Below are 26,823 nucleotides of genomic sequence, written 5' to 3'. Positions count from 1 at the left end.
CTCGGCCTCCAAGCCTCAGTTTTCCCAGCTGCAAAGTGGGGATACTGATGACTTCACCCATAACTTTACTGGCTGGAATTATCGAAGAGGTGATGGATGTAAAATGCTTATTGGAGGGGTGCCTGGGTGGCTCAGTGGTTTAAAGCCTCTGCCTTCGGCTCAGGTCCTGATCCCTGAGTCCTGGGATCGAGCCCCGCGTCGGGCTCTCTGCTCTGTGGGGAGCCTGCTTCCTCCTCTCTCTCCACCTGCCTCTCTGCCTACTTGTGATCTTTGTCTGTCAAATAAATAAATAAAACCTTTTTTTTCTCTCCCAAGATTTTATTGACCTGAGCCGAAGGCAGAGGCTTTAACCCACTGAGCCACCCAGGTGCCCCAATAAATAAAATCTTTTTTGAAAAAGTGCTTATTGGAGCCCTTGACCCATCATTGGTGACTGGTGTTAGGTGTTAGGAGAAAAGGACCCTTGAGAGGGTCAAGCAAGAAAGTTTGCAGAGGAAGAAAAAGAATGTTTGGTAGAGGGATATGCACAAGGTGCACAAATCAGGAGGTTCTGAAGAATGCAGCGTGGAGGGGCATCGGGTGGCACCGCTGGTTAAACGTGTGACTCTTGGTTTCCACTCAAGTCGTAATCTCAGGGTCGTGGGTTCAAGCCCATCAGGCCCAGCGCTCAGTGCAGAGTCGGCTTGAGATTCTCTCTCCCTGTTCCTTTGCCCCCTGCCCTCCCGACTCATACTCTCTCTCTCTCTCATGTAAATAAATGAATCTTTAAAAAAAAAACAACGCTTGGCTTCTGTGCCTGATGCAGTTCCCCTCCCAGATAGCTGTTAGTAGTATCTGCGGGTCCTTCCAAAGCTCTTCTGTCCATCGGTCTGTCCCTGTGTTGTCCTGGGAAGACCGTTTTTAAGGAGTCACATGGTTTGATTAGGTTGCATGGGCGGAGCCCCTGTGGGTCTGAGGGCAGCGGTTGTGGGCGGGGCTTCGGGGTGCGGCCAGTTTGCTGTGTAAAAGACTAGGAGGCTCACTCTTTCCCGGAATTCCTCAAAGGGTGGTGCCCGGGTGGTGGTGAGAAGGGACCCAGACTCCCAGACATCGTGTCTCGGCAGGGTGGCACCACAAAAGGGAGGGACGCAGCCCGAGAGAAAATGAAAAACTTCAAATACATTGTGTGCCCAAAACATGTTGTCTTCGAGACTATTATCTCCTTTTGCCCGTCACAGTTTCTAGATGACTGAAATAATAAAGGTCAAAGAGGAAGCCTTTCAGCACTGAGGGGTTTCTGGGTTGTCTGCAGGCGTGTGTATTGAGTGTCAGCACGGGGGCCTGGCCTTCTCAGAGGTGCTGGGGCCAGCAGCAGCTTGACCTCAAGTCCAAGGGCTACTCCCTCATGTCCTCACCACCGCTTCTACAGGAAACCAGGGCTTGGGCTCAGGGAGTCAGGCCTACTGGTGGGGAACTGGAGACTGAAGCCTTGAGCTTCAAAGGAAGAAAGCCAAAGGTCTGTTTAGAATGGAGAATTGCTCACTCCTGTCTACACAGCCGGCTGCAGGCAGAGCTCGGAGGGGGAGTTCCAGCTGAGGGCGGGCGGGACTGGCCAGAAAGCAGATGTGGTGAGTCTTGTTGTAGCATCAGAAACCTGCCAGAGGACTTGGTGAGGAGAGCTGACACTGCGGGACATCTAGGCGGGTTGTCGAGAGAGTAAATGCTGCGAGCCCTCATCACAAAAAATATGTTTTCTTTTCCTTTCTGTGTCCCTATGAGAAATGGCCTGAACCTGCCGCGGTCATCATCTCACAGCACATGGGAATTCAAACCATCCAAGTTCACCTTCAGCGGACACAGTGATGTGTGTCAATTATTTCTCAGTAAAACTGGGAAAAAAACAAACCAAAAAAGAAAGAAAAGCACCGAGCTTCTTATCCTAAGAGCCCTGGCCGTGGAGCCCGTCTCCCCACCCCACCCACACCACTTCCCATGCTGGAACTGTTCAACCAAGAGGCCACCTTCCTGTCCCGAATGGGAGGTGCTGCCGCCCAGCGGGAAGCTGTGTCTCCACCGGCTCCGAAGCCTGGTGGGTGAAGCCCTTCTCATTCCGGTAGTCCCAGGGCGGCCGTGGGCCCGGTCACGGACTTTCCTGGTTCACTGTAACTCCGCTGCCCAAGTTCATGCTTCCAAACATTGTTTCAAGTCAGAAAGAACATTGTTTAATTTTGTAAGTTGTTAAATATTGAGTAGATACAAAGGAACATGCACAGTATAAAGAATAAAGATACAAGGAAACCCATGTGCCCAGCAGTCAGTTTACAAGTAAGAATGTTACCATTAGCTTTGGACGCCCCCTCCCTGATCCTGGTCGTCTCACCCCCAGGTCATTGGAGTTTTGCTTTTATCACTGACTTGCCTTTCTGTAAAGTTTGACCATGTGTGTTCGTATTCCCAAACAATGTATTGTCTCATTGTGCGTGCCATTGAACTTAACATAATAGCGTTGTTTCCTTTGGTGTCTTATGTGGTTGGCTTGGCGTGTGTTCTGGAGGGTAATCCATGGTGCCCATAGTTGCACTTGGCTTTCTCAGACGAATATGTCCCATTGCAAGAGAATTTATTTGTCCTTTCTCTTGCTGACGGACGTTTAGATTGTTTTCGGTATTTGCTGAGACAGTGATGCTATGGACGTTTCTGGAACGCACATGCCACGTCTGCAGGGTGTGGACCCAGGAGTGGGTCACATTTGGGTCGAGCTTCAGCTCGACCAAATAATGCTTGACTGTTTCCAGAATGCTTTCCCCAGTTCACAGTTGAACTGACAATTCTGCTTGTTTCACATCCTCCCAACTCTGGTTTTACTTGACTTGAAAATTTTTAGCAGTCTGATGGGAGTGATATCTCATGTGGTTTTGATTTGCATTTTCATGATTATTAGTGGGCTAAGCATCTTTTCATATACTTATTGGTCACTCAGGCTTCAGCTTCTGTGAAACAGCTGCTTAAATCTTTTGTTCAGCTTCCTTTCCCGTTGTCTTTTTCTTGTATATAGACTTCTCGTTTGTTTTTGGTTTTTATTTTGTATACACATCCTTCATTAGTTATATGTGCTTTAACTCCCTGTTTCCATTTTATGGCTAGTATTTTCACTGGAGGGTTTTTTTTTTTTTTAAACAAATTCTGAATTTTAAGGTTCATCACTGTTTTTCTTTTATGGTTAGTGCTTTACGTTCCTTTTGAAGAACTTCATCTCTACTTCAAGTTTATAAAGGTAATCCCCTAAGTATTGTCTTCCAAACATTTTGTGATTTTGTGTTTTACATTAAGGTTTTCAGCCCATTTAAGATTATTTTTGTGTGTATTATGAGGTAAGGAGCTCATTCTGTTTTTTTAGTAAGTGTACCAAATTGTCCTAGTACTATTTATTGAAAAAATGCATCCCTTTCTTGTGGATCTGTGTATGTCACCAGTAACCATTATAATATAGTGAGTGTCCACAAATGTGTGGATCTGTTCCTGAGCTCTTTACCATTTGTTCTCTATCTCTGTCCTGATATCACACTGACTTAATGACTAAATTTTTATGTAACAGTTTCTTGGCATCTGGTAAGGTCTTGGCCCTTTGCTCTTCCATCTTCATTTTATTTTAAGAATTTATTTATTTGACAGAGAGAGACACAGCAAGAGAGGGAACACAAACAAGGGGAGTGGGAGAGGGAGAAGCAGACCTCCTGCCCAGCAGGGAGTCTGATGTGGGGCTTGATCTTAGGACCCTGGGATCATGACCTGAGCTTAAGGACTGAGCCACCCGGGCGCCCTATCTTCACTTTAGATTGTGCTTGTCAAATTCCATAAAAATTGTTGCAGTCTTTTATTAGCATTGCTTTCATCTTATTCCACATCAATTTGGATAGAATTAACATTCTTAGGATATTGAACCTTCCATGAACATGGTATATCTCTTAGTTTATATAACTTACCAAAGTCTAACTTTAGTCTCTCACACCCTCCTCTCAGTTAAGGATCTTAGCACACTTTAATTCCCATCACTCCTTCCTTTTATTCTGTAGGTGGGTATTTTAGTTCTTTTTAAAATTTTAGAAGACATCATTAGCTCAGTATTGTTTAGATTTACTCATTTATTATTGACTAGATCTCATCCCTTTTTGCATTTAATACTTTCATTCTGGCATCATTTTTTATCTGCCTGAAGTGTATCTGCCTGACTTAATCATTATGATGTGTGAATTTGGGCTCTCATCTGTTTGGGGGCCATCTAGGGATTTTACCCTCCTCCCATTTGATGCCAAGATTTCATATAGACAGTTTTCTGTGCAGTCTTTTTTTTTTTTTTCCCCCACTGACTTGTAACTCTCTGTGGCCCCAGCTTTATTCTGGAGGGCACTCCCATAAGACCTCTGCCCTTGGGAGGGAGAGGGAACCCCTGCTTGCTCTGTCCTGCAGATGGCTTTGACGCCCACCCTCAAAGCTCCACTTGCTCTCCATACTCCAGCCTCTGCTTGACTTTGTTTGACCCCTCAGTGTTCCTTACTGACTTGCCAGTTCTTTGGTGCATTTTAAAAGCTGTCTCACAAGTCCTCTTCAGCCTTTGTAGATGTTTGCTCTGAGACTTGGCTTGGGTACCTGCTGTGCCATGCCTCCAGAAAATCAAGATGTTTCTGAGTCTTAATTTTGTGTTTCATCTGGAAACAGATTTGAATGAAGACTTAGTGATGTCCACTTAGGGCTTTTATGAGATGTTTTGTAACCTTATTAGTATAAGGAGAAGGTGTGGGTAAGTGCCAATTAATGAAAGAGAATTTGCCCTTTGGGGACAAGCTAAGGATCTGTAGAGCCTAGTATTCCATGTCTGTCTATTTGTCTATGGAAATTTTTGTCTTTTTCTGAAGTGGAAAGTTCTTATCTTTTAGAGTATCTGGACGTGGCCTTGAATCTGGTGTGTCAGTGCTACCTAGGTCTGCTGACAACCCCTTTAAGCTTGATTGGCTTATCTGCCAGCTGGGGGCCGTTGGGGAGCCTTTCCACAGGATCACTGCTGGGATGGATGAAGTAGCCTGTAGCCTGCAACCCTTTGCAGGCAGCCCCGGCAGCCATTCCCATTACCTCTTCGGAAACAAAGAGCCTCTGATTTCTGTAACCTCCCGCTGCTTCACAGGGTGGCACTTACGTATTAGCAAGGCTGTGTTTTCTCTGGGCGCAGCCACGCAGCCCCACAGCCCTACCCACAGCCCTTTCCCAGGACTCCCAGTTTCCCTCCAGCTGGGTGAAATCCCCAATCAGACTGGGAAACCATAGCATCTGCACTGTGGGTTCTCGGATCAGTTACCAACATCCAAGCATTAGCTTTTACCCAGCGAACAAATGAATTCAACTTTGCCTCATGTGGGCAGGCTGCCGTCTAGACAAAGGTACCATTTCATTGAACACGCCCTGGCCCAGGGTGGAAACTGTCTTTTAGATTTTTGCCAGTTTGATCCTGGAAGTGGTATCTTGTACTTCTTTTCTTTTTTTAAAAAAAGATTTTATTTATTTATTTGACAGAGAGAAAGAGATCACAAGTAGGCAGAAAAGCGGGGGTGGGGTTGGGGAGCAGGCTCCCCGCTGAGCAGAGAGCCCGATGCAGGCCTCAAATCCGGGACCCTGAAATCATGACCTGAGCCAAAGGCAGAGGCTTAACCCACTGAGCCAGCCAGGCGCCCCACTTTATATTTCTTTATTAGTCAGGCTGAACATCTTTTTCCCATACAGAATATATTGACCACTGATGTTTCTTTTATGAACTGCTTCTTCATTTCTTTGACTCATTTTGCTGTTGGGAGATTTTTTTTCTTACTAATTGTTTGTAACAGCTTTGTTGAGATATTCACGTTGTGCACAAGTCACCCATTTAAAGTGTACAGTTAAATGGCTTGCGGCATATTCCCAGAGTTGTGCAGTTCTCACCACTATTTTCAAGGCATTGTCATTATCTCAGAAAGAAACCCACCACCCATCTGCAGTCACTCCCCCCTCCATCTCTGTCAGCTCTCGACAGTTGCTTTCTGTCCTTAGGATTTGTCTGTTCTGAGCATTTCATGCAAATGGAATCATGTAACGTGTGGTCTTTCGGCTGGCTTCATTTAGCACAGTGTTTTCAGGGCTCATTAGTGTTGTAGCATGTGTCATTACTTTTTTATGTCCCAGAATCCCCTTGCATGGACAGATCACGTTTTATTTACCCATTTGTCAGTACATGGACGTTTGGGTTCTTTCTACCTTTGACTATTACGAGTAACACTGTCACGAACTTTTGTGTACAAACTTCTTTTCTTTTCTTTTCTTTTTTTTTTTTAAGGTTTTATTTTTTTAAGTGTTCCCTACCCCCATCATGGGGCTCAAACGCACGACCCCGAGATCAGGAGTCATGCGCTCCACTGACTGAGCCGGCCAGGTGCCTCCGAGTGCAGGCTCTTCTGGGGACATCTCTTTTCATGGTTGTTTGTGCGAGGAGCCTTTTGTATAGCCAGACCACTAACCCTTATTTACAACATAGGCTATAAATATTCACGCCAAATTTGTATTAACTTTTGGGAAGGGGGGACCATGAGGGTCATATGAATGAAACAGAGCAAGGAGAGGCGCCTGGCTGGCTCAGTCGGGGGGCGCGTGTGATTCCTGATCTCGGGGTTCTCGGGGTTGTGCGCGTGAGCTCAGTGTTGGGTGTAGAGATGACTTAGGAAAGGAGGAGGAGGGGGAGGGAGGGAAGGACGGAGAGAGGAAGATCATTTAGATTTCTTTTTTTTTTTTTTTAAGATTTATTTATTTGACACAGAGAGAGAGATCACAAAGAGAGGCAGGCAGAGAGAGAGGGGGAAGCAGGCTCCCTGCTGAGCGGAGAGCCCGATATGGGGCTCGATCCGAGGACCCTGGGATCATGGCCTGAGCGGAAGTCAGAGGCTTTAACCCACTGAGCCACCCAGGCGCCCCATTTAGATTTCTGACCAGCCTTTCATACTAAGAATTAAGCTCAGGTTCCGCGCCTTCCTCCCTGGGGTCCCACCAAGGAGTCCCTGGGGGCTGGTCTGCATGCCTTACAGTCAGTCCATGCACGCACTCTTTCCGTCTCTGGCCCACTATACGTCTGTGTATCCATCTGTCCCTCTTTCTGTCTCTGTCTCTGTTTCTGTCTCTCTCTCAGGCTACCTGCGTTCGGACTGGGAATTGGGAGCCAGGCAGCAGTTGGGGGTGCGTTCCAAGTTTCCCTCAGACGCTCTCACTTCAAAGTCACTGGCTGAAAACCCGCCAGGGAGGCAAGTGGTCCGTTCAAAGGCTTCCGGCTTCTTTGCTGATTCACGGCTGTTGCAGGTGGAGGGGATGTGAGGGGCTGGAGGCCGGCCAGCACTGTTCGGGCAAGGGCAAGCCGGGGCCCTGAGCTTCCTTAATCTTAACTCCCAGGGCTCCTGTCCAGGGACTGTTCTAGAGCTGCACTGCAGCCGCTGGAGTTGAGGAGCCCAGCAGTTTTTAAAGATGCTGGGAAGTTGAGATATTGCGTCCCTGACTGCTCTTTACCCAGACCTAACGTGAGTTTGTGCGCTCCCCCCAAATATTCCTCCGAAATACCCTTGCACTCATTTAGTTTTCCCCAGTCAAGTCTCACTAAATATTTTTCAGTTTAATCCTATCAGGGGTAGTCAGTATACAATTTCACGTTGGCTTCTGCTGTATACATCCTCCGTCTGTATAGATACACATTCTGTGTCGGTCCTGTTCAGAGTTTCCAGTACAGGGAGTCTTCAAAGAAAAAGTGTGCTGGGTGATGGTGTCGTTTTTATCGTCAGGCGCATGGGATCTATTTTACTTCAGATGCGCGCATTTGCAATCTGGCGATCATGTTAATGAAATCGTTTATTTAACACTTACTATGTCTTCCCTGGAAGGGAGGGGACTTAGCAGTCACCCATCCTGGGGAGGAAGCAAGGCCAGTCAAAGTCAGCCATGTGAAACGCGTGTGCTGCCTTCAAGTCCAGACACATTCACCTCCAAACAGCCAGTCCTCAATCTTGTAGGAAGCAGGAGGCTTTTGCCCTCCAGGCTGAGCACCTCTGTCTTGTGTTTCGGTTACCCCTGAGTAGAGTCAGCATTGCCATTGGCAGGCCTTTGCCTGGTCTGCTTTTAGGCTAAAGCTTCATTTGTCTTGGGGGACTGATAAGATTTCACCGCCCATTTTTAAAAGGGCAGGGGTTCCAGCATTCAGTTCCCCTGTTGTCTACGGCTCACCAGTATCCCTAGTGTGGCTTCACACGTGACAAACAGGAGTGATGGTGGCCATGGCTGCTTTATGCGGTGGGAACGGGTGTCATCACCCCCATTTTACAGCGGGGAAAGTGAGGTGCAGAGGGTTATATCCTCTTGTGCAAGGTGCTCGACTGGCTTTGGTTTGATGCCAAGGCAGCAGAGGTAACTGGGTCCAGGATCTTGTCAGCTCCCTGGGGCTGCGTGCAGAACCGTGTGTGTGTGTGTGTGTGTGTGTGTGTGTGTGCGCGCGCGTGCGCGCGCTCACACACGTGCCTCATCGCTCACTACATCCGAGCGGCTCGGCTGGGGCTGGCAGAGGCTGCCAGCTGCTCGTCTAGGGGATTTTCAGTTTTGTCCCCGTAAGGAATTTCTGCTCATGAACATTTCTCTGGTGACACATTCTTTGTGCAAATTACCATAATTTTCCATTTCCCTTCTGAGAAATTTTTTCCTGTTGAGAAGTTTTGAGTCATCAGGTCTTGTAGAAAATGTCTTCAAGGTTTTATAATAAATAGAAATGAAGAAGCTCTGACTTTGGGGACAGTTTCTTTCTCTCTTTCTTCCCTTCCTTTTTTTTCACTTAGTTTCTTGAATAGCTAACATTTATAAGTGGTAAAACAAAATGCAGAAATGGTATGCATGAATTCCTGTGCTTGCCCTGCTTCTCTGAGCCCCCCCGCCCCCCCCCCCCATCTCTTGTATGTCCAGAGACATGAACTTTTTGTTTGCTTATGAGCTAGGGTTTCATGGCTTGGGTTTATGGTTTCGGACAAACCACCTGGCCCAGCTTCCCCTGGGAACGGTCGGGTACTGTTTGTTGTTAAGGGACTTTGAGCCACTCCAAGAAGAGGTACTTAGAATTTTCAAAGGCTGGGCCGTTAGCACAGCTGCTCCGAATGGGTCGTGTGAGCGTGCGGCAGATCCTGAGCCACCAGCCAAACCCTCCCGGTGCCAGCTGGGGGTGACATTGTCCCCTTTTCACATCCCAAGGGTCTAGCACCGTGGGACTTTCTAACTTACTTTTTCTGCTTCTGATCCTTCCCCTTCCAGTCTGTTCTCCATACTGATGCGGCCGGAGTGACTTTCCTGAAATGTGAGCCTAACCATGGCCCTCTCCTGCCCAAGTCCCTGCCCAGGCTCCCAGCATGTGTGGGGTGTGTGGGGTGGGGCACATGGGGGGAGGTGAGCGCTGGGTCCTGGCGTGTGGGCGTGGCCCTGCGTGCCCGGCTCCACCCCGTGTCTCCCCACGTGTTCCAGTCTTTCTCGGTGCTGTCCTCCCTCCACCTGGTCTCCACGCTCACACACCGTCTTCTCTCAGGCACGCCCCGAGGCTTATGCTATCCTCCTCTGAACATCCTTCTCACCCTTGTTCCTGCGTCTTATTAGACGCGGCTAGGTGCCCTATCTTCCTGGGGGTGGCACCCCCTCAGAAGTCATCAGAAGGTGCTGACAGCATCTGGGACTTGCTCCCCAGTGGCAGGTCCTGGCCGGGGGTGCACTTAGGCAGAGCTGGCCTTGTTGCTGGGGGAGCTGGGGCTCCCAGCAGGGCACCGGCCTCAGGCAGCGCTCCGCAGTGTCCACCAGGCTCCGTCCTGTAGCCCACCAGATGTGCAGCTGCGCCCCCTGAGTCTAGCCATATTTAACTTCAATGGGCGACTCTCCCCAGGCTTTCTGCCCCGAGTGACACAGTAACAAAGGCCTCACAGCAGACGTTTGGAGCCAGATGGGAACAAAGTCCGAGGGCTGTGGTCACTTTGGACCAGACTGTGGCTTCCTCCTTTTTTCTCCACCTGCTGTGAAGAGGGGCCGTGGATTCACGAGTAAAGGGGGTGCACTTAGGATAACCTGGTTTGTTTTAGTTCATTTTTTTTCCCGTTTTGATTGCCTGTGTGTCAGTCAGACTTCTGGTAGACAAGTAATGTGTGATTCCACTTCTGCCAGGATTCGTGCAGTACTTCCTGTTGTTTCGGTCGTCCCAGTTCTGGCGTGTGTGGTGGTTTCCTGCTGAACGGGTGAGCGGTCTCGAACTCGGAGAAGCTTGCCTGAGGCCGCCTGGCTAAGACTGGAGCCCCGATGATTCACATGCGTGTCCTTGGATCGGAGTCTTTTGGTGTTTCCTCTTCTTCTTCGTTTTCTTTCTTTCTTTCTTTCTTTTTTTTGAGAGGCCGGGAAGGGGTTAGGGAAGACGGAGAGAGAGAATCTTAAATAGGCTCCATGCTCAGTGCAGAGCCCGACGTGCGGCTCCGTCTCGTGACCTGAGCCAGAACCACCGACCGAGCCCCTGGGTGCTCTTGTTTCCTCTTCTGGGTCCAGTGTTTGCTCCCGTGGGGACCTCGGTCCATCTTGTGACCTTATCCACCAGCCCTGGAGACGTCTCAGCTGTGTTGGCCCCGCAGAACTCTTGTGCGCCCTGCCCTCCCGTCGCCCGCCATCATTCCTCACTTCAGCAAATGGCGCCTGTGCTCAGCCAGTTTCTCAGGCCAACAATTTAGTGTTGTCCTCAACTCCTTTTCTCATGACATGCCTCCGCTTGATCAGCTCACTGTTGGCTCTCCCGAGCAGCTTCCGGCTCTGACCACGTGCACCCCAGCGCGGGGCCTCCATCCCTGCCCCTCCCCCAGTGTCCCTCTACCCCCTCCTGCCCGCTGGCCATCGCTCCTCTGCACCCAGTCTGCCAGGGCACCGCAGCATACTTGGAAGACTCCAGAGGCTGACTTGCCTCTAAGACCCCGGCAGATCTCAGCCGCTGGTGCTGACTCTTCTCATTCTCCTGCTGGCTTCCTCCTCTCCAGGCAGGCCAGCCCCTATGTCAAGGTCACACCAGCCCCACGGCCTTTGCATTTGCTCTTCTCGGTGCCTGCAATGGCCCCTGGGCTTATGGTGGCATGGCTTTCTCTTCATTCAGGTCCTTGCTTCAGTGTCACCTCCTCCAAGAGGCCTTCCTTGACTGTTTTCTGAAATATTAAATAGCCTCTGCCTCTTGACTTCACACTTTGTTTCACGTTCTTCACAGCGCCTAGTCTGTGAGCTTATGTATTATACTTATGACCTGTCTTCCTCATGACGCTTTATACTTATGACCTGTCTTCCTCACGACGCTCGTAGCTCTAGTTAGACCTACAACCGGCACAGGGGAGACGCTCATTCAGCGTTTGGGAAGTGCTTTTGCCTTTTCCGTGTGTCTGTTTCCTGATTTAGGGCCCACTGACCCTGAGAGGGGACGGTGATGATTAGGAGTCCCTGCCCAGCTGTCTGACCCCACAGATCTTCTGTATATTGGAGGACATTTCTCATTCTCGTTACTTCTCAAGTACGGATAGATGCCGTTGTGATTAGTGGAATGGAAACGCTTTCTTCCATGGTGGTCTTGCCCTTTAGTTTCTCAGTTAACAAGCACTCAAAGTACAATGATTATTTCATGAAGATCCGCAGAATATTTGACCTTGAGTTAGTTGCACTCAGAAAGGCCAGGAATCACCACTCGCCAGGCCTGTTGCCGGACTTGATTTACAGCCTTGTGAGAGCAAGGTTGTGGGGTAGGTACTGTCAGCGACCTTGACTGTGAGGAGCCAGTTAGTAAGCAGTCCCACCCCAGCAGTGAGTTTATTGAACCTGATAGGGGAGGCGGGGCAACATACGGGCCTCCTTTCAGGCCAGGTCCGGGAGCACTGGGGTGGAGGGCGGGGTGCTGGGAGACGGAGCAGATGCCACCAAGTCCCACATATTCTGAGTTTGTCTTTGTGGAAGCAAGGCCCTTAATTTACCCTCTGTCAAGAGTTTAGAGTCCCCATAGCAAGTCCTGGCATAATGGGTCCTGAACTGGCGCGGGGAGAGGGGACCGCCCTTTCCTCAGCACCGGCCAGCCTTCCCAGTCAGCCCCGTTCCCAGTCAGCAGTGGGGGTTCATCGGGTGTCAGGGAAGGGGATGGCCATTCCCTCTTCAGAAGTGTGGTTACCTGTTAGAGGTCATGGTAGTTGTACAATTAGAAAAGCAAAGGCAGTATTACAATTTAATTTTAGGGGCTCCTGGGTGGCTCAGTCATTGGGCGTCCTGGGATGGCCCTGCATCGGGCTCCCTGCTTGGTGGGGAGACTGCTCCTCCCTCTCCCACTCCCCCTGCTTGTGTTCCCTCTCTCGCTATGTCTGTCTGTGTCAAATAAATAAAATCTTTTTAAAAAAACAATTTAGGGGCGCCTGGGTGGCTCAGTGGGTTAAAGTCTCTGCTTTCTGCTCAGGTCATAATCCCAGGGTCCTGGGATCGAGCCCCACATTAGGCTCTCTGCTCAGCAGGGAGCCTGCTTCCTCCTCTCTCTGACTGCCTCTCTGCCTACTTGTGATCTCTGTCTGTCAAATAAATAAATAAAAAAAAATTTTTAAATTTTATACTTATTTATTATTAGTTTTACAGATTGTATTTATTTGTTAGAGAGCGCGCACTGGCAGGGGGAGCAGCAGGCAGAGGGAGAAGAAGGCTCCCCAATCAGTAGAGTCTGATGCCGGACTCTATCTCAGGACCTTGGGGTCTGACCTGAGCCAAAGGCAGTCACTCAGCCAACTGAGCCACCCAAGCATCCCTAGTTTTATATTTAGGTACAATTTTTAGGTGTTTAAAAATCCATATTTTTTTGGTAGTACAAGCTTCACAGGAAATACAGCTGAATCTTGGCTGGTGGGGTTATGTGGGAGGTAGCAGTGATTTTCAGAGTGGAGCCATTACCCAGTAGAGGATCAAGTATCAGAATCTAGGGCTGTTGGGAAGGGCTGAATGAGTTTGTGTATTTACCCTAAAGGGGAAAGTGATGTTAGAAGTTTGAGAAACAGGGGCTCCTGGGTGACTTAGTCATTAAGCGTCTGCCTTCAGCTCAGATCATGGTCCCAGGATCCTGAGATCGAGCTCTGCATTGGGCTCCCCGCTTGGCGGGAAGCCTGCTTCTCCCTCTCCCACTCCTTCTGCTTGTGCTCCCTTTGTCAAATAAATAAAATCTTAAAAAAAAAAAAGTTTGAGAAACATGAGCTTAATATAAAAGCTGTATTTGCAGGGCCACGAGAACAGTGCCAGAAGGGCTGGTTGTTGGTACTTGCCTCTGCGGTGTTGCTCTGACAAGGGAGAGGGTGTCACACGGGGTGGATGGTAGGTTGGGCCAGTACGTGTCCCGGTTGCAAGGCTTAACCACACTTGCATTTGCTTGGCCTGAGTTTGTATGTGCTAAGCTGGAGATGGGAACCACCTGTGTTTCCAGAAAATCTGGAATGCCAGGTATCTGGAAGCAGAGTGGTGATCCCTGTCCCTTGCCCTTGGACGTGAGGCGGCTGTGTCCTGCCCAGGCCTGTAGTTGGGCGCAGCGGTGTTCGGGGAGCCAGGGACTTCTTGTGTTTGTCAAATCAGCAGCTCCTTGCGCTGGGCTGGTTGTTTTCTGGCTTAATGGCTTCCCTCTGTGTGGCAGTTTGGAAACCCTGAATGCCGTGTAGTGCTTGCTAATAACCTGGGTAATCTTTCATGTTAGACAGATGCCCCTGTGACTCTGAGATGGGGCCATGCTCTGCGGACCCACTGAGAGCTCTGGGCAGGCGCTCTGGCCTTCCCCCGGGAGTGCCCTTGGGGTTTAACAGAACAGTTGTTCGATATAAAGTGCTTCCCCGACAGAGAAAATTGCTCTGAATGGTTCTTGCCCAGCGCCCCTGCTTGCCCTCCCTCCCTCTCTTAACATTAATTGGGCTCTGGGATTTTTTCCAGATTGCTTTTAGAAAGAATAATGGGTTATGATTACAGCGTCTTAACAAGGTCAAGTCACTAAATAGTTACCCAAGGTACCCAGCAGGAAAGGATATGTAGAAACCATCTGATATGGTCTTCGGCCTAAAAATAAAGCTATAATTTGCATCTCTGCTTCCTGCTAACAGTAGTTTGAGGAATGTTTACCACCAGTCAGGCTCGGTGCAGGCTCTGTGCTTACGGTGGCAAAGCGAAGCTTGTGCCACACCTGGGAGGCGGTCCCATTGGCCCCATTTTGCTGGAGGAGGGGCTTTGCTGGCGATCCACTGCTGATGCGTGGCCCAGCTGGGGCCCGGGGTCCTCCCCAGGTTGACCCCAGAGGCTCTGCCGCCTCTGCACTCAGAGCAGAGCCTGACAGCAGAGTACCCATGTTCTTAGATTTTAGGTGATCTGTGGTGCTGCGCGTGCCCCCTGTTGTTGGCCGTGTTGAAGAGACTCCCGTAAATGCCATTTCGTAGTTACTGGGAGCGGGGCTGTGGGGTCTGGGATTTCACCACCCAAGGGGAGCCCTTCCTTATGTCATCGTGTGCTTGCAGGTGTTCTGGAACTGAAGCATGGGTGGGACGGGTTGTGTTTCCCCAGGCCAGTGCCCCTGCCCCCGACTCAGTGACCCTGAAACATGAGGCCTGGGCCCCAGCGCAGCCCCAGTGCGAGCGGTGGCAAGCGGGCTTCTGCACAGCCCCGTCTGGGCAAGGTTGAGGTTGGCACCTGTTCCTCACTTTTTTCTTATTCAAAATTTTGTCAACTTTTGTCAGCTTTTGAAGCATGTTGCCCTACAAAAGTATATGAAATGTATATGTTTAATTTAAATTTAATAATAAATATTATTAATTTATTAATATTTATTTTTAAATTTAATTTAAATAATAAGTAGTTATCAATAATAAATCTAGGTGTATCTAGGACAAGAAATAGAGCACTCCCAATGTCTCGGAGGACCCCTCCTCCCCCTTCCTCCCCCTCGCTCCCCCCTCCTCCCCCTTCCTCCCGTCTCCTACCTGTCTCCCATCTACACAGAACCATCGTCCTGGACGTTTTGTTACTCATTGCCTTTTCTTTACAACTTTACCATCCGTATTCGTTCTCTCTTGCTGTGAGCAACTGTCTCAAAACTTCGTGACTTAAACCACCAGCAGTTTATTCTCCCAATTTTGTGGGTTGACTGGGCAGTTTCTTTTGTTCCACGAGGTGTTGGGGTCACTCGTATGACAACATTCAGCTAGTAATTGGGCTGGAAGGTCCAGGAAAGCGCCTCACACGCCACTGTCCAGTAGGGCCTCAGAGTTCATCATGTGGCCTGTGCCTGTGGCGTCTCCTCCAGGGCCCCAACAGGAGAGCCTGGGCATCCCTGCGGTGGGGTGGCTGGGTTGCAGGAGAGCCGCACGGAGTCTGCAGCCCTCTTAAGGGCCAGGCCTGGAGCTGGCACCGAGTCCTTGGCTCTGGTCGGTCAGAGCCGCCCAGATCCAGCCGGGATCTCCTAGCAGGTGTGCAGGATGGGGGGACTTGTCGGTGGCCGTCCGTGTTCATGTTGCTTAGTTCACACTGCAGGCTTCTCCAGGTCCCTCGCTTTTCTGTTCCCAGACGGATTCCTTGTGAGGCAGGCCAGGGCTTTGTGTCCGGCCAGACAGCTCTGACGCCAGACGTTGGCCCCTTCGTCAGGGATCAGCGCTGAGCAGCCAGCAGCATCGTGGGAAGTGGCGCAGGGCAGGAGTGAGGAGTGCAGTGGAGAGCTTCTGGAAGGTCGGGCCGTTTCTGGAATGGACAAGTCATGTGCCAGTTTGGGGCTTCGTTTTCTGCATCTAACCTGAGGGCTTTGGGCTTGGTGGGCCCCGTGGTTTTGTTCTGTTTGCGTTTTCTGTCTTAGAGTAGCTTTAAGGCCACATTGATCACCCTTAAAGCAGGACGAAGTAAGGCAGAGGGAACCCCTCTAGTTTCGCTCCAGTGAAGGCCCTGAGCTGCAGGGGCGGGGCTGGGAGAGTCGCACTTGATCAGACATTAGGTGGCGGGGCTGTCCGTCCTACTGAGCTGCAGCGGCCCCTGGGTGCGTGCACTGACTGTGGTGGGCAGCTCCCAGTGCCCGCGGGCCCCCACGTCCAGCTGTGTGGTTCAGGCAGGTGCCCTCGCCTCCTCCCGAGCACCTCTGAGCTTGGCCAGATCGCCGTGGGTTCCTTTCACTGTGGTGCGGAGAAGGAAACAGGAGACGGTGGGAGGATTGCCGTGATCTTCTAGATCTTCTAGATCTTCTAGTGTTTCACCTAGCTCTGGCAGTGGGGCACTTCCCGGTTCTAGTGCGGCCTCTCTGACAGGAGGACCATGGCAGGGGGCCCCTCACCTGCTCACCCCCTTGCCTTAGGGAGAAAAGAGCTGCTGGAGCTTTCTAGTGGGCGGCCAGCTGGCGGAGGGGAGCGCAGGAGGCAGCTGGGGGGACCTCTGAGCTCCATCTGCCAGTTGGGGGGTTATAACATCCCCAGTGCTGCTGACAGCCTGGGGGGGACCCTGTGAGCACTCGGGGAGCCTCCACGGCCGGGACGGGGCCCGGGACCTGTGTTGAAGGCCCCTCTGCATTTGCGGCCTTATCCTTCCTTCCTTCCTCGGGGTTCCGCTCCCGCCCCTTCCCGGTCTTCCGCCGCTTCCTGTCTCCCCCTCTCCCGTTTTCTCCCTTCCTTTTCTTTTTTCTTTTTATTTTCTAAAAGATTTTATTTATTTATTTGAGAGAAAGTGAAAGCAAGAGAGATCACAGAGGCAGAGGGAGAAGCAGACTTGCTTCTGAGCAGGGAGCTCGACCCCAGGACCCTGGGACCATGTCCTGAACCGAAGGCAGACGCTTAACCCACTGAGCCACCCCGGCGCCCCTCGCTTCCTTTTCTTTCTTCGATTTTGTCAGACCAGATGCACCTTAGAAGTGTTTCTCCGTTGGAACAGCTTTGGGGGCAGCCTTGGGGGGCTCCGCTCCCTACACCCATGTCCAGGCCACAGCTCACATCGCAAGAACGTGGTTAGCGTTCCCTGCCGGCACCTGCTGCTGTCCAGGGGTAGGGTCTAGGGGGTACCCGGCCACCAGCCATATTCTCCCAGGACCTTTACTGGCCCCTCCAAGGTCTCTGAAAGGAGAGCTCCCCCCCGCGTCCAGCCACAGGAGGGCCAGCTCTGTGCCCTTCCCGCAGCAGCTCGAGGGCTCGTGGCAGCCCCCTTCCGCTCTGGGGTCCGTCTCTTCTGGGGGCTCGCTTCACAGCAGGCCAGATCGCCTTCCAGCTGGAGGGCTCTGCCTTCCCTGCCTTCCACCGGCTCGCGCCCAAGGGCCTGGACCAACTCTGTACCTTGGAGGGGGAGGGGTGCGGTTGTTGGGGGGACGCTCCCTGATTGTTTCTAGACCTGGGAGACACTTCCTCCCCCTTCTTTTCGGGTTGGCTGCTGGGGAAGGTGGAGGAGCCGGGTTGCTGCCAAGTGCCGGATGGGCTTGTTCTGAAGCTGAGAGGGAGCATCTGGCCCTCCGGGTGCTGGTGGTTCTCCCTTTCTTGCATTTGGAAGGGGGTTCTGCACCTGGGCTTCCGGGGACATAGGGAGTGGCCAGTGACAGGGACTCGGGGGCGGCCCGGGTACACATGCGCTCACATCTTCCCCCCCGGCCCTGGCGAGAAGGCGGATCCGGGGGTGAGCTGACCCGGCCTCTCTTGGCCCACCACTGTCATTCCGTGTACGCCTTGCCCGGTGTGTACTGCCTTTGGAACCCAGGCCTGAGTGGCCCGGCCTGGGGGTTTCAACCCATGGACTGGACATTGGTTCTTTTCCATGTTTTCCAGAAACATCTCTGTTTTTGTGTTTACCAGCTCGGGCACAGAGCAGCCAAGAATTCTCGCGTTCATTCCTTCAGGTCACAACAGGAACTTGCTTGTTCCGGGGACTGAAGACCGAGAAGGATGCCTTCCGGGGGGTCGTGTGGCAGTGGCGGCTTTGGCTCCGCCAGCCTGACTCGGACTCTGCTCCCGGCCTGGCCCCTGCCGTGGCCTCCCGCGGCTGCTCCTCTCAGCTCCCCCGGAGGCGAGGGGCCAGAGTGAAGAACCAAGAAGCCGTGGGAGTGTGGAGGCTGGGACTGAGGCTGAGCGCGGGGGCGGGGGTGCTCGAGGGAGGGAAAGGCCGTTTCTGGGTCTCCGGCGACGGCTGCTCTGAACTCATGGCTCAGACAGAGGCTGGCATGTGGCTCACAGCCCATTGTCACCCCTATGCCCCCACTCCCTGCCTGGAGCCCTGCCTGCCAGGTGACACCGCCCCCCCTCCCCCCCGCCGCTCAGCAAACACCTAGCCCTGCTTGAAAAGTTTCCAGATACCACGGGGTGGGTAGGCTTTGCAGCGATTAGTGCCACCTAAGCCCCCCGGCGGGGGAGGCAGGCATGGCTTTCCTCGATGCTCATCACAGCCAGACCACCATACATGGTCAGGGCTCCCGCACGGTGACTCACCCCCAGGAGGCTGATGTCACAGAACAGTGGGAATCCATGAGGGGCTGCAGAAGCCTGGGGGCTGGGAGCCCCAAAGTGCCATTCCCACCTGCCCAGAAGCAGCCTGGGGCAGCTCTGAGCAGACCCAGGCCTCTGATGCCGGACCGGGGCCTGCCAGCCTAGCCCCAGGTTGGGGTCTGTGCAGTGCCATCCCGGGAGTGGGGGTGTTGGCTTTTACTTTGAAACTGGGTCTTTCTTGAACGAGGGCCTGCTGTTTTCCCTGTAAAATGCTGGTCCAAGCTGCACCCTGGTGTGTTGCTGGGAAGGAGAGAGCTGTTTTAGATACTTATTTAGTCATGGCTTGTGGTGGTTTGTGATTATTTGGCACCGGGCCATGGAATTTTTCTGAGCATTTTCACTTGAGACAGTTGTAGGATTTCCAGGCATTACGTGAGGCCTTTGACAGTGAAACAGGCCAGCCCGGTGGCTCTCAGGGTCAGGGGCCAGAGTTCACTCTCCCTCCTGGGACCCTGGAGAGGTTACTGGAGGCACAGGAGACCCCAGCGTCATGCAGTTCCCTGAGCCTACGGATCAGAGAGAGAGAGAGAGAGAGATCTCTGCCCCCAAGGGCGGGAGCCAGAGCCCTGTGGGTGCCACAGGAGAGCGCCAGTTCCTGAAACGATGGGAGGGAACATCTGTCTTCCCAGACACACATCTCACCTGTGCTTGATAGAATGAGGCAAAATCCAAAATAGAAAGGTTTACATCAAGCCAAACGTATCAAGTTGAAAGATCTGTCCTCCTAAGATTATGTCATGCATTCTTTTTGTAAACGATGTTAAACTAACCACGTCTTTTCTTTTTTTTTTTTTTTAAAGATTTTATTTATCCATCAGATAGAGATCACAAGTAGGCAGAGAGGCAGGCAGAGAGGGGGGGGGGGGAAGCAGGCTCCCCACTGAGCAGAGAGCCCAATGCAGGGCTCGATCCCAGGACCCTGGGATCATGACCTGAGCTGAAGGCAGAGGCTCCAGCCCACTGAGCCACCCAGGCGCCCCTCATCTTTTCTTTTTTAACAGTCACCGTCATCAGGGTTTTGTGTGTGTTTTTCAACTTTCTAATGTTGTTACCTGGCAAGACACAAAGTTGGCTGTTTTGTGTTGGTCCCTCAGTGCTTTTGGTTTTTGGAACTTTGCTGGCCAGTAAACCCAGGGATCTAGGAGCCGCTGATCAGCCTTGGCTTGCAGAGGGAATCTGGCGTTATCAACCTTTCATGGTTTTCCTTCTCCCATTCTCCGTTGCGTTTCTCACCCGGGAGTTCGGGGGTTGCCTGAAGGAGGGCTGGCGTCCTCTCTGTGCTAACACGAAGGCCCTCCGGCTTTCCGCAGCCATGGATTTTCCCCAGCACAGCCAGCACGTCTTGGAGCAGCTGAACCAGCAGCGGCAGCTGGGACTGTTGTGTGACTGCACTTTTGTGGTGGACGGTGTTGACTTCAAAGCCCATAAGGCAGTTCTGGCGGCCTGCAGCGAGTACTTCAAGATGCTCTTCGTGGACCAGAAGGACGTGGTACACCTGGACATCAGTAACGCGGCAGGTACCCCGTGGGGTCCAGGGCCACGCTGGCGGAGGCTCGGAGGCTGTGGTCGGATCTGTGCCATGCACAGCCCTCCTGACATTCCCGATGTGGCCCCTGCCCTCCCGGGGGGTGGGGCATCTTTGAGCTGTGGGCTGCACCAGGCCTCCCATAGGGCACCCAGGCCATGAAAGTGTGGGCACCGAGTTCCTTCCACCTTTGAGGGGCCTGTTTTGATGGGGACCTGGGTGGTCAGAGGAGAACGGACAGGAAGGACTCACGGTAAGCTCTGGGCTGGAGTGTACCCAGTATAGCTCATCAGGAGGGACAGAGAACAGGGGCGCTCTTCCCAGCCCCTGACCCCTTCCCATGGTCGAGTCCGTCCTGCACCCCTACCCCTGTGCTGACCATGATGGGGATGGCCATGGCTGTAGCTCGGAGGGGTGTCAGGAACACCTGGGGATTGAGAGGGAGAACTGGTCTTGGATTTGGCTTCTAACCCAGAATGGCAGGACCTGCCATGAGAAGGTTTGGGTGAGGTGGTGTTCCCCCAGTTTACAGATACGGAAATTGAGACCCAGACGGGTCTCAGTGACTAGCTTGGAGGTCGGATAGTTGTGACTGAGCCCTCGTGAGAGCCAGTGCTGATACCCTCTTGTTGGAGTGTCCTTCAGTTGGGGGGGCGTGGTGGCTGAGCAGCAGAGAGTATCCTTGGGGAAGGGGATGCATTCACACCACTGTCCTCTGTGCGGGGAGGGTGTTTACACTCTCATCCTCCGTTCACACCTTCTGTGCAGAGCGGGTGTTCACACTGTCTGTCTTTGTGCAGGGTGGGCGTTCATACTGTCTCTGTGCAGAGTGGGTGTTCACACTGTCTGTGCAGAGCAGGGGTTCACACTGTCTCTGTGCAGAGTGGGTGTTCACACTGTCTCTGTGCAGGGCAGGCATTCACACTGTCTCTGTGGAGAGTGGGCGTTCATACCCCTCTCCTCTGTGTTAAGTGAGCATTCACACCTGCTGTCCTCCATGCGGGGTGGCTGTCACCCCCTCTGCCCTCTGTGGGGGTACTTCAGAGGTACTTCAGAGAGGGGGCACTGCTGGCCTGCCACTCTGCTTTCCACAGATCCCCCGGTCCTGCTGCCCAGTGGGGCGGCTGGGCCAGCTGCCAGTGCCAGGTCTTGAGGCAGGTCCGTGATAGCTGTCTGTGTCCTTGGCAGGCCTTGGTCAGGTGCTGGAGTTCATGTACACAGCCAAGCTGAGCCTGAGCGCCGAGAACGTGGACGATGTGCTGGCCGTGGCCAGCTTCCTGCAGATGCAGGACATCATCACAGCCTGCCATGCCCTCAAGTCCCTTGCGGAGCCAGACGCCAGCCCTGGGGAGAGCGCGGTGGCCTCGGCCACGGAAGGTAAGAGGATTGGTGGCTGTTTCTGAGCAGGCGGCTTTGGGTGGCCTGTTGCCTCTGACTCTCTTGTTTCCTCTCTCTGGGCTTCAGTTTCCTTACCTGGCCTTGCTCGCCCCATGGGCTGCTAGTAAGAGTCTCGGGAAGGCCTTCAGAGAGGCCCGTCTGCCTCTCCCTTCCCCACCTTTTCCCTGCTTGCTTGCTTTGTGCTCTGCTGCCCCACAGAGCCGGGGGGTGTGCCTGGCCCAGGCCTCTGCACACGGGGGTCGCCCCTCCGGCAGCCCCTCCCCTCTTCTGCCCTTCCTCCTGACACTGGGTATGGCCAGATTCTCATGGCACCCTTTGCAGAGAACCCCGCTCCCCTCCTAAGTGTTGACTCTGACGAGTGGCATTGTTTTGCGTGTGAGGTATGTCCCCGACCAGCGTGGGAGCCCCACAGGAACAGCGGCCAGGCCTGGTGATCCTGGGCCTGGCCAGCAGCCTGGTGTGTGGAGCAGGTGCCCCGGGAACAGACGGGCGAACCACTCCATAGCAGTATCCCCAGGGAGGATCTGGAAGAGCGAGCAAGTGTGGGGCCACCTCACCCCTCCAGGTGGTGGCCACGTGATGGGAAATGGCAGGTCTGTCCTGTTCCATCTCCAGGAGGAGACAAGAGAGCCAAAGAGGAGAAGGCGGCTGCCTCCATGCTGAGCGAGCTGGACCCCGCCGGCAGCGGTCCCCCCACAGGCCTGGGCAGGGAGCCCAAGGAGGAGCGGGGTGGCCAGGCCGAGACCACGGCCAGTGGTGAGCTGTGGCACCGAGGGCCCGGCCATCCGTCCCACCCCCTCCCCGCGGCCCGGGTCCTGGTGTGGCGAGCGGCTTCCTCGGGGGGTTCCTGGGGTCGGGAGGCAGGCGGCACTGACCTCTGTTCCCTTGGAGCTCTCGTCACCCAGAGTGACATGTTCGCACCGGGGTGCCTGCTCCAGCCAGAGCAGAGGCATAAGCAGCCTGAGTTGGGGTGTGCTGGGCTGCCATCCCGGGCCTCAGCCACTGCTGGGGACCTGGTCCAGGAGAGCCTTCCAGTCCCTGGATGGCAGGCCCTAATCCCGCCTCCGGTGTTCCCACGCCACACCCAGGGGCTGAGCAGACGGAGAAGGCTGACGCCCCCCGGGAGCCACCGCCTGTGGAGCCCAAGCCCGACCCGACCAGTAGCATGGCAGCCGCAGAGGCAGAGGCTGTGTTGTCAGAGAGCTCGGAGCAAGGTACCCTGCCCCCGGCCGGCCCAGTAGCTGGCCCTCACCTGTGCCCCTGGGTCCCCCCCGGACCCCTCTAGCGGATCCCACGGTCAGTCCCGCTTTAGCTTTGCGCCGGAGTCTGGCCTCTGGTTCTCAGGGATGTACCCGGCTGTGCTTCTGCTAGCCCTGGGGACACAGGCCCCCTCTGAGCAGCCCAGAGCACCCTCCCTGGTGGGTGCCCAGCGGGCTTGTCTGCGGATGGGACCCAGTGGGTGCCCACGGTCAGAGGGCGGCAGAGACCAGACCCCTGCCTCTTGCTGGCTCTGAGGGCACCACGGGTGGAGGCCGGTTCTCGCCCTCCCAAGGCCTCAGTGTCTGCCCTTCTCGCGGCAGAAATGGAGGTGGAGCCGGCCAGGAAAGGAGAAGAGCGGGAGGAGGAGGGCGCGGCTGAGGTCAAGGAAGAGGGGCCGCCGCTGGAGAAGGGGGAGGCCCCCGAGGAGAGCGAGGAGTCGGCCAGCACGGACTCGGGCCACGAGCTGGGCCCCGAGGCCCGGGGCCTGCGCTCCGGCACCTACGGCGACCGCACGGAGTCCAAGGCCTACGGCTCGGTCATCCACAAGTGTGAGGTGCGGCCCTACCCCCCCCCCCCCGCCCCCCTCCTCCGCCGCCCACTGCGGGTCCCTGACGCCCCGGTCCCCGGCCCCGCAGGACTGCGGGAAGGAGTTCACACACACCGGCAACTTCAAGCGGCACATCCGCATCCACACGGGCGAGAAGCCCTTCTCGTGCCGGGAGTGCAGCAAGGCCTTCTCGGACCCGGCCGCCTGCAAGGCCCACGAGAAGACCCACAGGTGCGCCGCGCCCCCTACCCCCGCAGCCCCCCCCCCGCCCCCCCCCCCCCCCCCGCCCAGCCCCGCGACGCTCCCCTCCCTGTGGCCCTGTGCCCCGCAGCCCGCTGAAGCCGTACGGCTGCGAGGAGTGCGGCAAGAGCTACCGGCTCATCAGCCTGCTGAACCTGCACAAGAAGCGGCACTCGGGCGAGGCGCGCTACAGCTGCGAGGACTGCGGCAAGCTCTTCACCACGTCGGGCAACCTGAAGCGCCACCAGCTGGTGCACAGCGGCGAGAAGCCCTACCAGTGCGACTACTGCGGCCGCTCGTTCTCCGACCCCACGTCCAAGATGCGCCACCTGGAGACGCACGACACCGACAAGGAGCACAAGTGCCCGCACTGCGACAAGAAGTTCAACCAGGTGTGTGCGCCCTCGGGGGCGGGGCGGCGCCGGTGGGGGGAGACGTGGGGGGGGGTGGAGGGGGAGATGGGAGGGGGCTGGGGGGGTGGCGGAGGGGGTGTTCGGGGGGGCTGGAGGGGGTGACCCCGAGTATGGGCCGGTCTCCCCGCTTCGCTGCTGGCGTGGGGTGGGGGGCAAAGGAGGTCTCCGGCCGCCATGCCACGGGCGGCCCCTCTGACCCCCGCCTGGGCGCAGGTGGGGAATCTGAAGGCTCACCTGAAGATCCACATCGCCGACGGGCCCCTCAAGTGCCGGGAGTGTGGGAAGCAGTTCACCACCTCAGGTAGGGCCGCCCCCCGCCCCCCGCCCTTCCGGCACCCCGCCCCCCCTCGGCACCCCGCCCCCCCCGCCTCCCCCCCCTTCCCGCCTCTCCCCGCCCCTTCCCGCCCCGCCCCGCAGTGCCTCAGGCGGGCCCTCCCCGCGTCTCCCACAGGGAACCTGAAGCGGCACCTGCGGATCCACAGCGGGGAGAAGCCGTACGTGTGCGTCCACTGCCAGCGGCAGTTCGCCGACCCCGGCGCCCTGCAGCGGCACGTCCGCATCCACACGGGTGGGTGAGCGGCCCCGGGGCGGGGGCAGGGCGCGCGGGGAGGCGTGGGTGCCGACGGCCTCTCCTGCCGCCCGTCCCCAGGCGAGAAGCCGTGCCAGTGCGTGATGTGCGGCAAGGCCTTCACCCAGGCCAGCTCCCTGATCGCGCACGTGCGCCAGCACACCGGGGAGAAGCCCTACGTCTGCGAGCGCTGCGGCAAGAGGTCCCGCCCTGCCCCGCCCCGCCCCGCCCCAGGCCCCACCGGGGTCCCCCCACCCCCACCCCGGAGCTTGGATGGGACAGGGGGCCAAGTGCTGCCCCGGCCCAGGCCCAGCTCCCTGGGTCCGCCCCAATCTAGAAGAGGAGGCGGGAGGTCCCAGCCCAGCTCCGCGGCCCCCACGCCCAACCCTCCCCGCCAGACTCGGGCAGTTTGGTGCCAGCCCCTCCCTCTGCCGCCCCGCAGATTTGTCCAGTCCAGCCAGTTGGCCAATCACATTCGCCACCACGACAACATTCGCCCTCACAAGTGCAGTGTGTGCAGCAAGGCCTTCGTGAACGTGGGGGACCTGTCCAAGCACATCATCATCCACACAGGTGAGCTCGCGCTGCCTGCCTTATCTGGCCCTTGTTGTTGGGGGTGGGCTGGGGGGAAGGGAGGTCCCTCCAGAGCCCAGCCTTGGGTGCCAGTCCTTGCTGCAGGGGGCCTGGGAGGTTCAGTTTCAATGAGGGCCCCATTCTCCTGGTTTCCAGAAGGCACGGTGGCCAATGGAGGCTCCTGGGCAGTCCCGGTGGCCGCCCCAGAGCACTTGCTGCTGGAAGAGACAGGGCTCTGGGGGAGCTGGAGGCCACTGAGGTCCTCCCCCCCCCTCAACGGCAGGCGAGAACCTTGCCTTCCCCCCCAGGAGAGAAGCCTTACCTGTGTGACAAGTGCGGTCGTGGCTTCAACCGAGTGGACAACCTGCGTTCCCACGTGAAGACCGTGCACCAGGGCAAGGCGGGCATCAAAATCCTGGAGCCCGAGGAGGGGGGTGAGGTCAGTGTGGTCACCGTGGATGACATGGTCACGCTGGCCACCGAGGCACTGGCGGCAACGGCCGTCACTCAGCTCACAGGTGCGGGCCGTGGGCCGCTGGGGGGTGGTCACGGGCTTCGTGCCTCCCATGATGGGGCAGGTGCCTGAAGCCCCATGGACTTTGTCCGCAGTGGTACCAGTGGGGGCCGCGGTGACTGCCGATGAGACGGAAGTCCTTAAGGCCGAGATTAGCAAAGCTGTGAAGCAAGTACAGGAGGAAGGTGCGAGGGGCTGCCTGGGGCCTGAAAATTGGTGCCCCCCCAACCCTGAGGGCTCTCCTCAGCCTGACCCCAGCCTCTACCTCCCACAGACCCCAACACCCATATCCTCTATGCCTGCGACTCCTGTGGGGACAAGTTCCTGGATGCAAACAGCCTGGCCCAGCACGTGCGGATCCACACGGCCCAGGCATTGGTCATGTTCCAGACGGACGCGGACTTCTACCAGCAGTACGGGCCGGGCAGCGCGTGGCCAGCCGGGCAGGTGTTGCAGGCTGGGGAGCTGGTCTTCCGCCCTCGGGATGGGGCCGATGGCCAGCCCGCTCTGGCAGAGACGCCCCCCACAGCCCCTGAATGTCCGCCGCCTGCTGAGTGAGCAGGCGTCCCTCCTTGTGACTGTTTATTTAAGGATGGATGGCACCCTGGATCTGAGAGGGGTGGCCCCGTTCCCTAGAGAGAATAAATTTGATTATTTTCTAATGCCGCCTAGAGCTCCCTGTGGGGGTGTGGGGGGGAGCTGGCAGAGCTGTGGCCAATGCCACTGAAGGGCTGCTCCACCCAGGGACCGGCCGGCACCGACCTGTTTCCCGGCCAAGCCAGGCTGTCCCTCCTGCAGAATGGGACTGGTGACTCTGGACCCGTCTGGAAAAAGAACTGGCTTCCTTGTCCCGAGTCGGGGTCTGGGCAGCACGCTTGGGGCCGGAGAGACTGTGGCTCCACGCACCCCGTCCCCTCATCCGGTCTCCTCCTTGGGCTTCTCACCTGTTCTGCTTCAGGACCTGAGCTCCCCTCTCCGCCACGGAGCACAGCTGTGACCCTGCTGTGACCCAGTGGGGTTGGCTTGCCAGGATCCAGGCACCCCAAAGAGAGCCCAGCTCAGAAGCCCATTCAGCCAGAGCAAGGTAGGCAGAGAGCCAGGCCCGCCAGGCCACGGGCCCAGTTCTCTTCGGCTTGGGGAAGCAGGAGGGCTTCACACTCACTCCACGGGATCGAGGCCAAGCCCGTACCCTACTCTCCATTGGTTTGCCCTCAATCAATGG

The 26,823-nt window shown here is 55.3% G+C and overlaps 1 protein-coding gene across 2 annotated transcripts in view; it reads left to right on the top strand.

The window, feature by feature from the left end:
• ZBTB17 (zinc finger and BTB domain containing 17) overlaps positions 1–26,263 on the top strand; it is a 30,710-nt gene extending 4,447 nt beyond the window's left edge. Inside the window, exons 3-16 of one of the 2 annotated variants that reach the window (XM_059137059.1) lie at positions 19,874–20,080; positions 21,277–21,465; positions 22,102–22,242; positions 22,575–22,700; positions 23,067–23,299; positions 23,382–23,524; positions 23,625–23,925; positions 24,160–24,247; positions 24,398–24,514; positions 24,596–24,716; positions 24,957–25,087; positions 25,396–25,605; positions 25,697–25,786; positions 25,876–26,263. In XM_059137059.1, the coding sequence (XP_058993042.1) occupies positions 19,876–20,080; positions 21,277–21,465; positions 22,102–22,242; positions 22,575–22,700; positions 23,067–23,299; positions 23,382–23,524; positions 23,625–23,925; positions 24,160–24,247; positions 24,398–24,514; positions 24,596–24,716; positions 24,957–25,087; positions 25,396–25,605; positions 25,697–25,786; positions 25,876–26,159 (2,379 nt within the window). In that variant the 5' untranslated portion in view covers positions 19,874–19,875 and the 3' untranslated portion in view covers positions 26,160–26,263. Of the gene's footprint in view, positions 1–19,873; positions 20,081–20,104; positions 20,342–21,276; positions 21,466–22,101; positions 22,243–22,574; positions 22,701–23,066; positions 23,300–23,381; positions 23,525–23,624; positions 23,926–24,159; positions 24,248–24,397; positions 24,515–24,595; positions 24,717–24,956; positions 25,088–25,395; positions 25,606–25,696; positions 25,787–25,875 lie in introns of those variants that run through there. The other variant, XM_059137060.1, reaches the window with a different exon arrangement.
• The last annotated feature ends 560 nt before the right edge of the window (positions 26,264–26,823 follow it).

The sequence above is a fragment of the Mustela lutreola genome, chromosome 10 (assembly GCF_030435805.1).
Source record: "Mustela lutreola isolate mMusLut2 chromosome 10, mMusLut2.pri, whole genome shotgun sequence".
Lineage (NCBI taxonomy): Eukaryota > Metazoa > Chordata > Mammalia > Carnivora > Mustelidae > Mustela > Mustela lutreola.
Note: the sequence above shows the minus strand (reverse complement) of the source record. Positions and strands in the feature narration are given on the sequence as shown.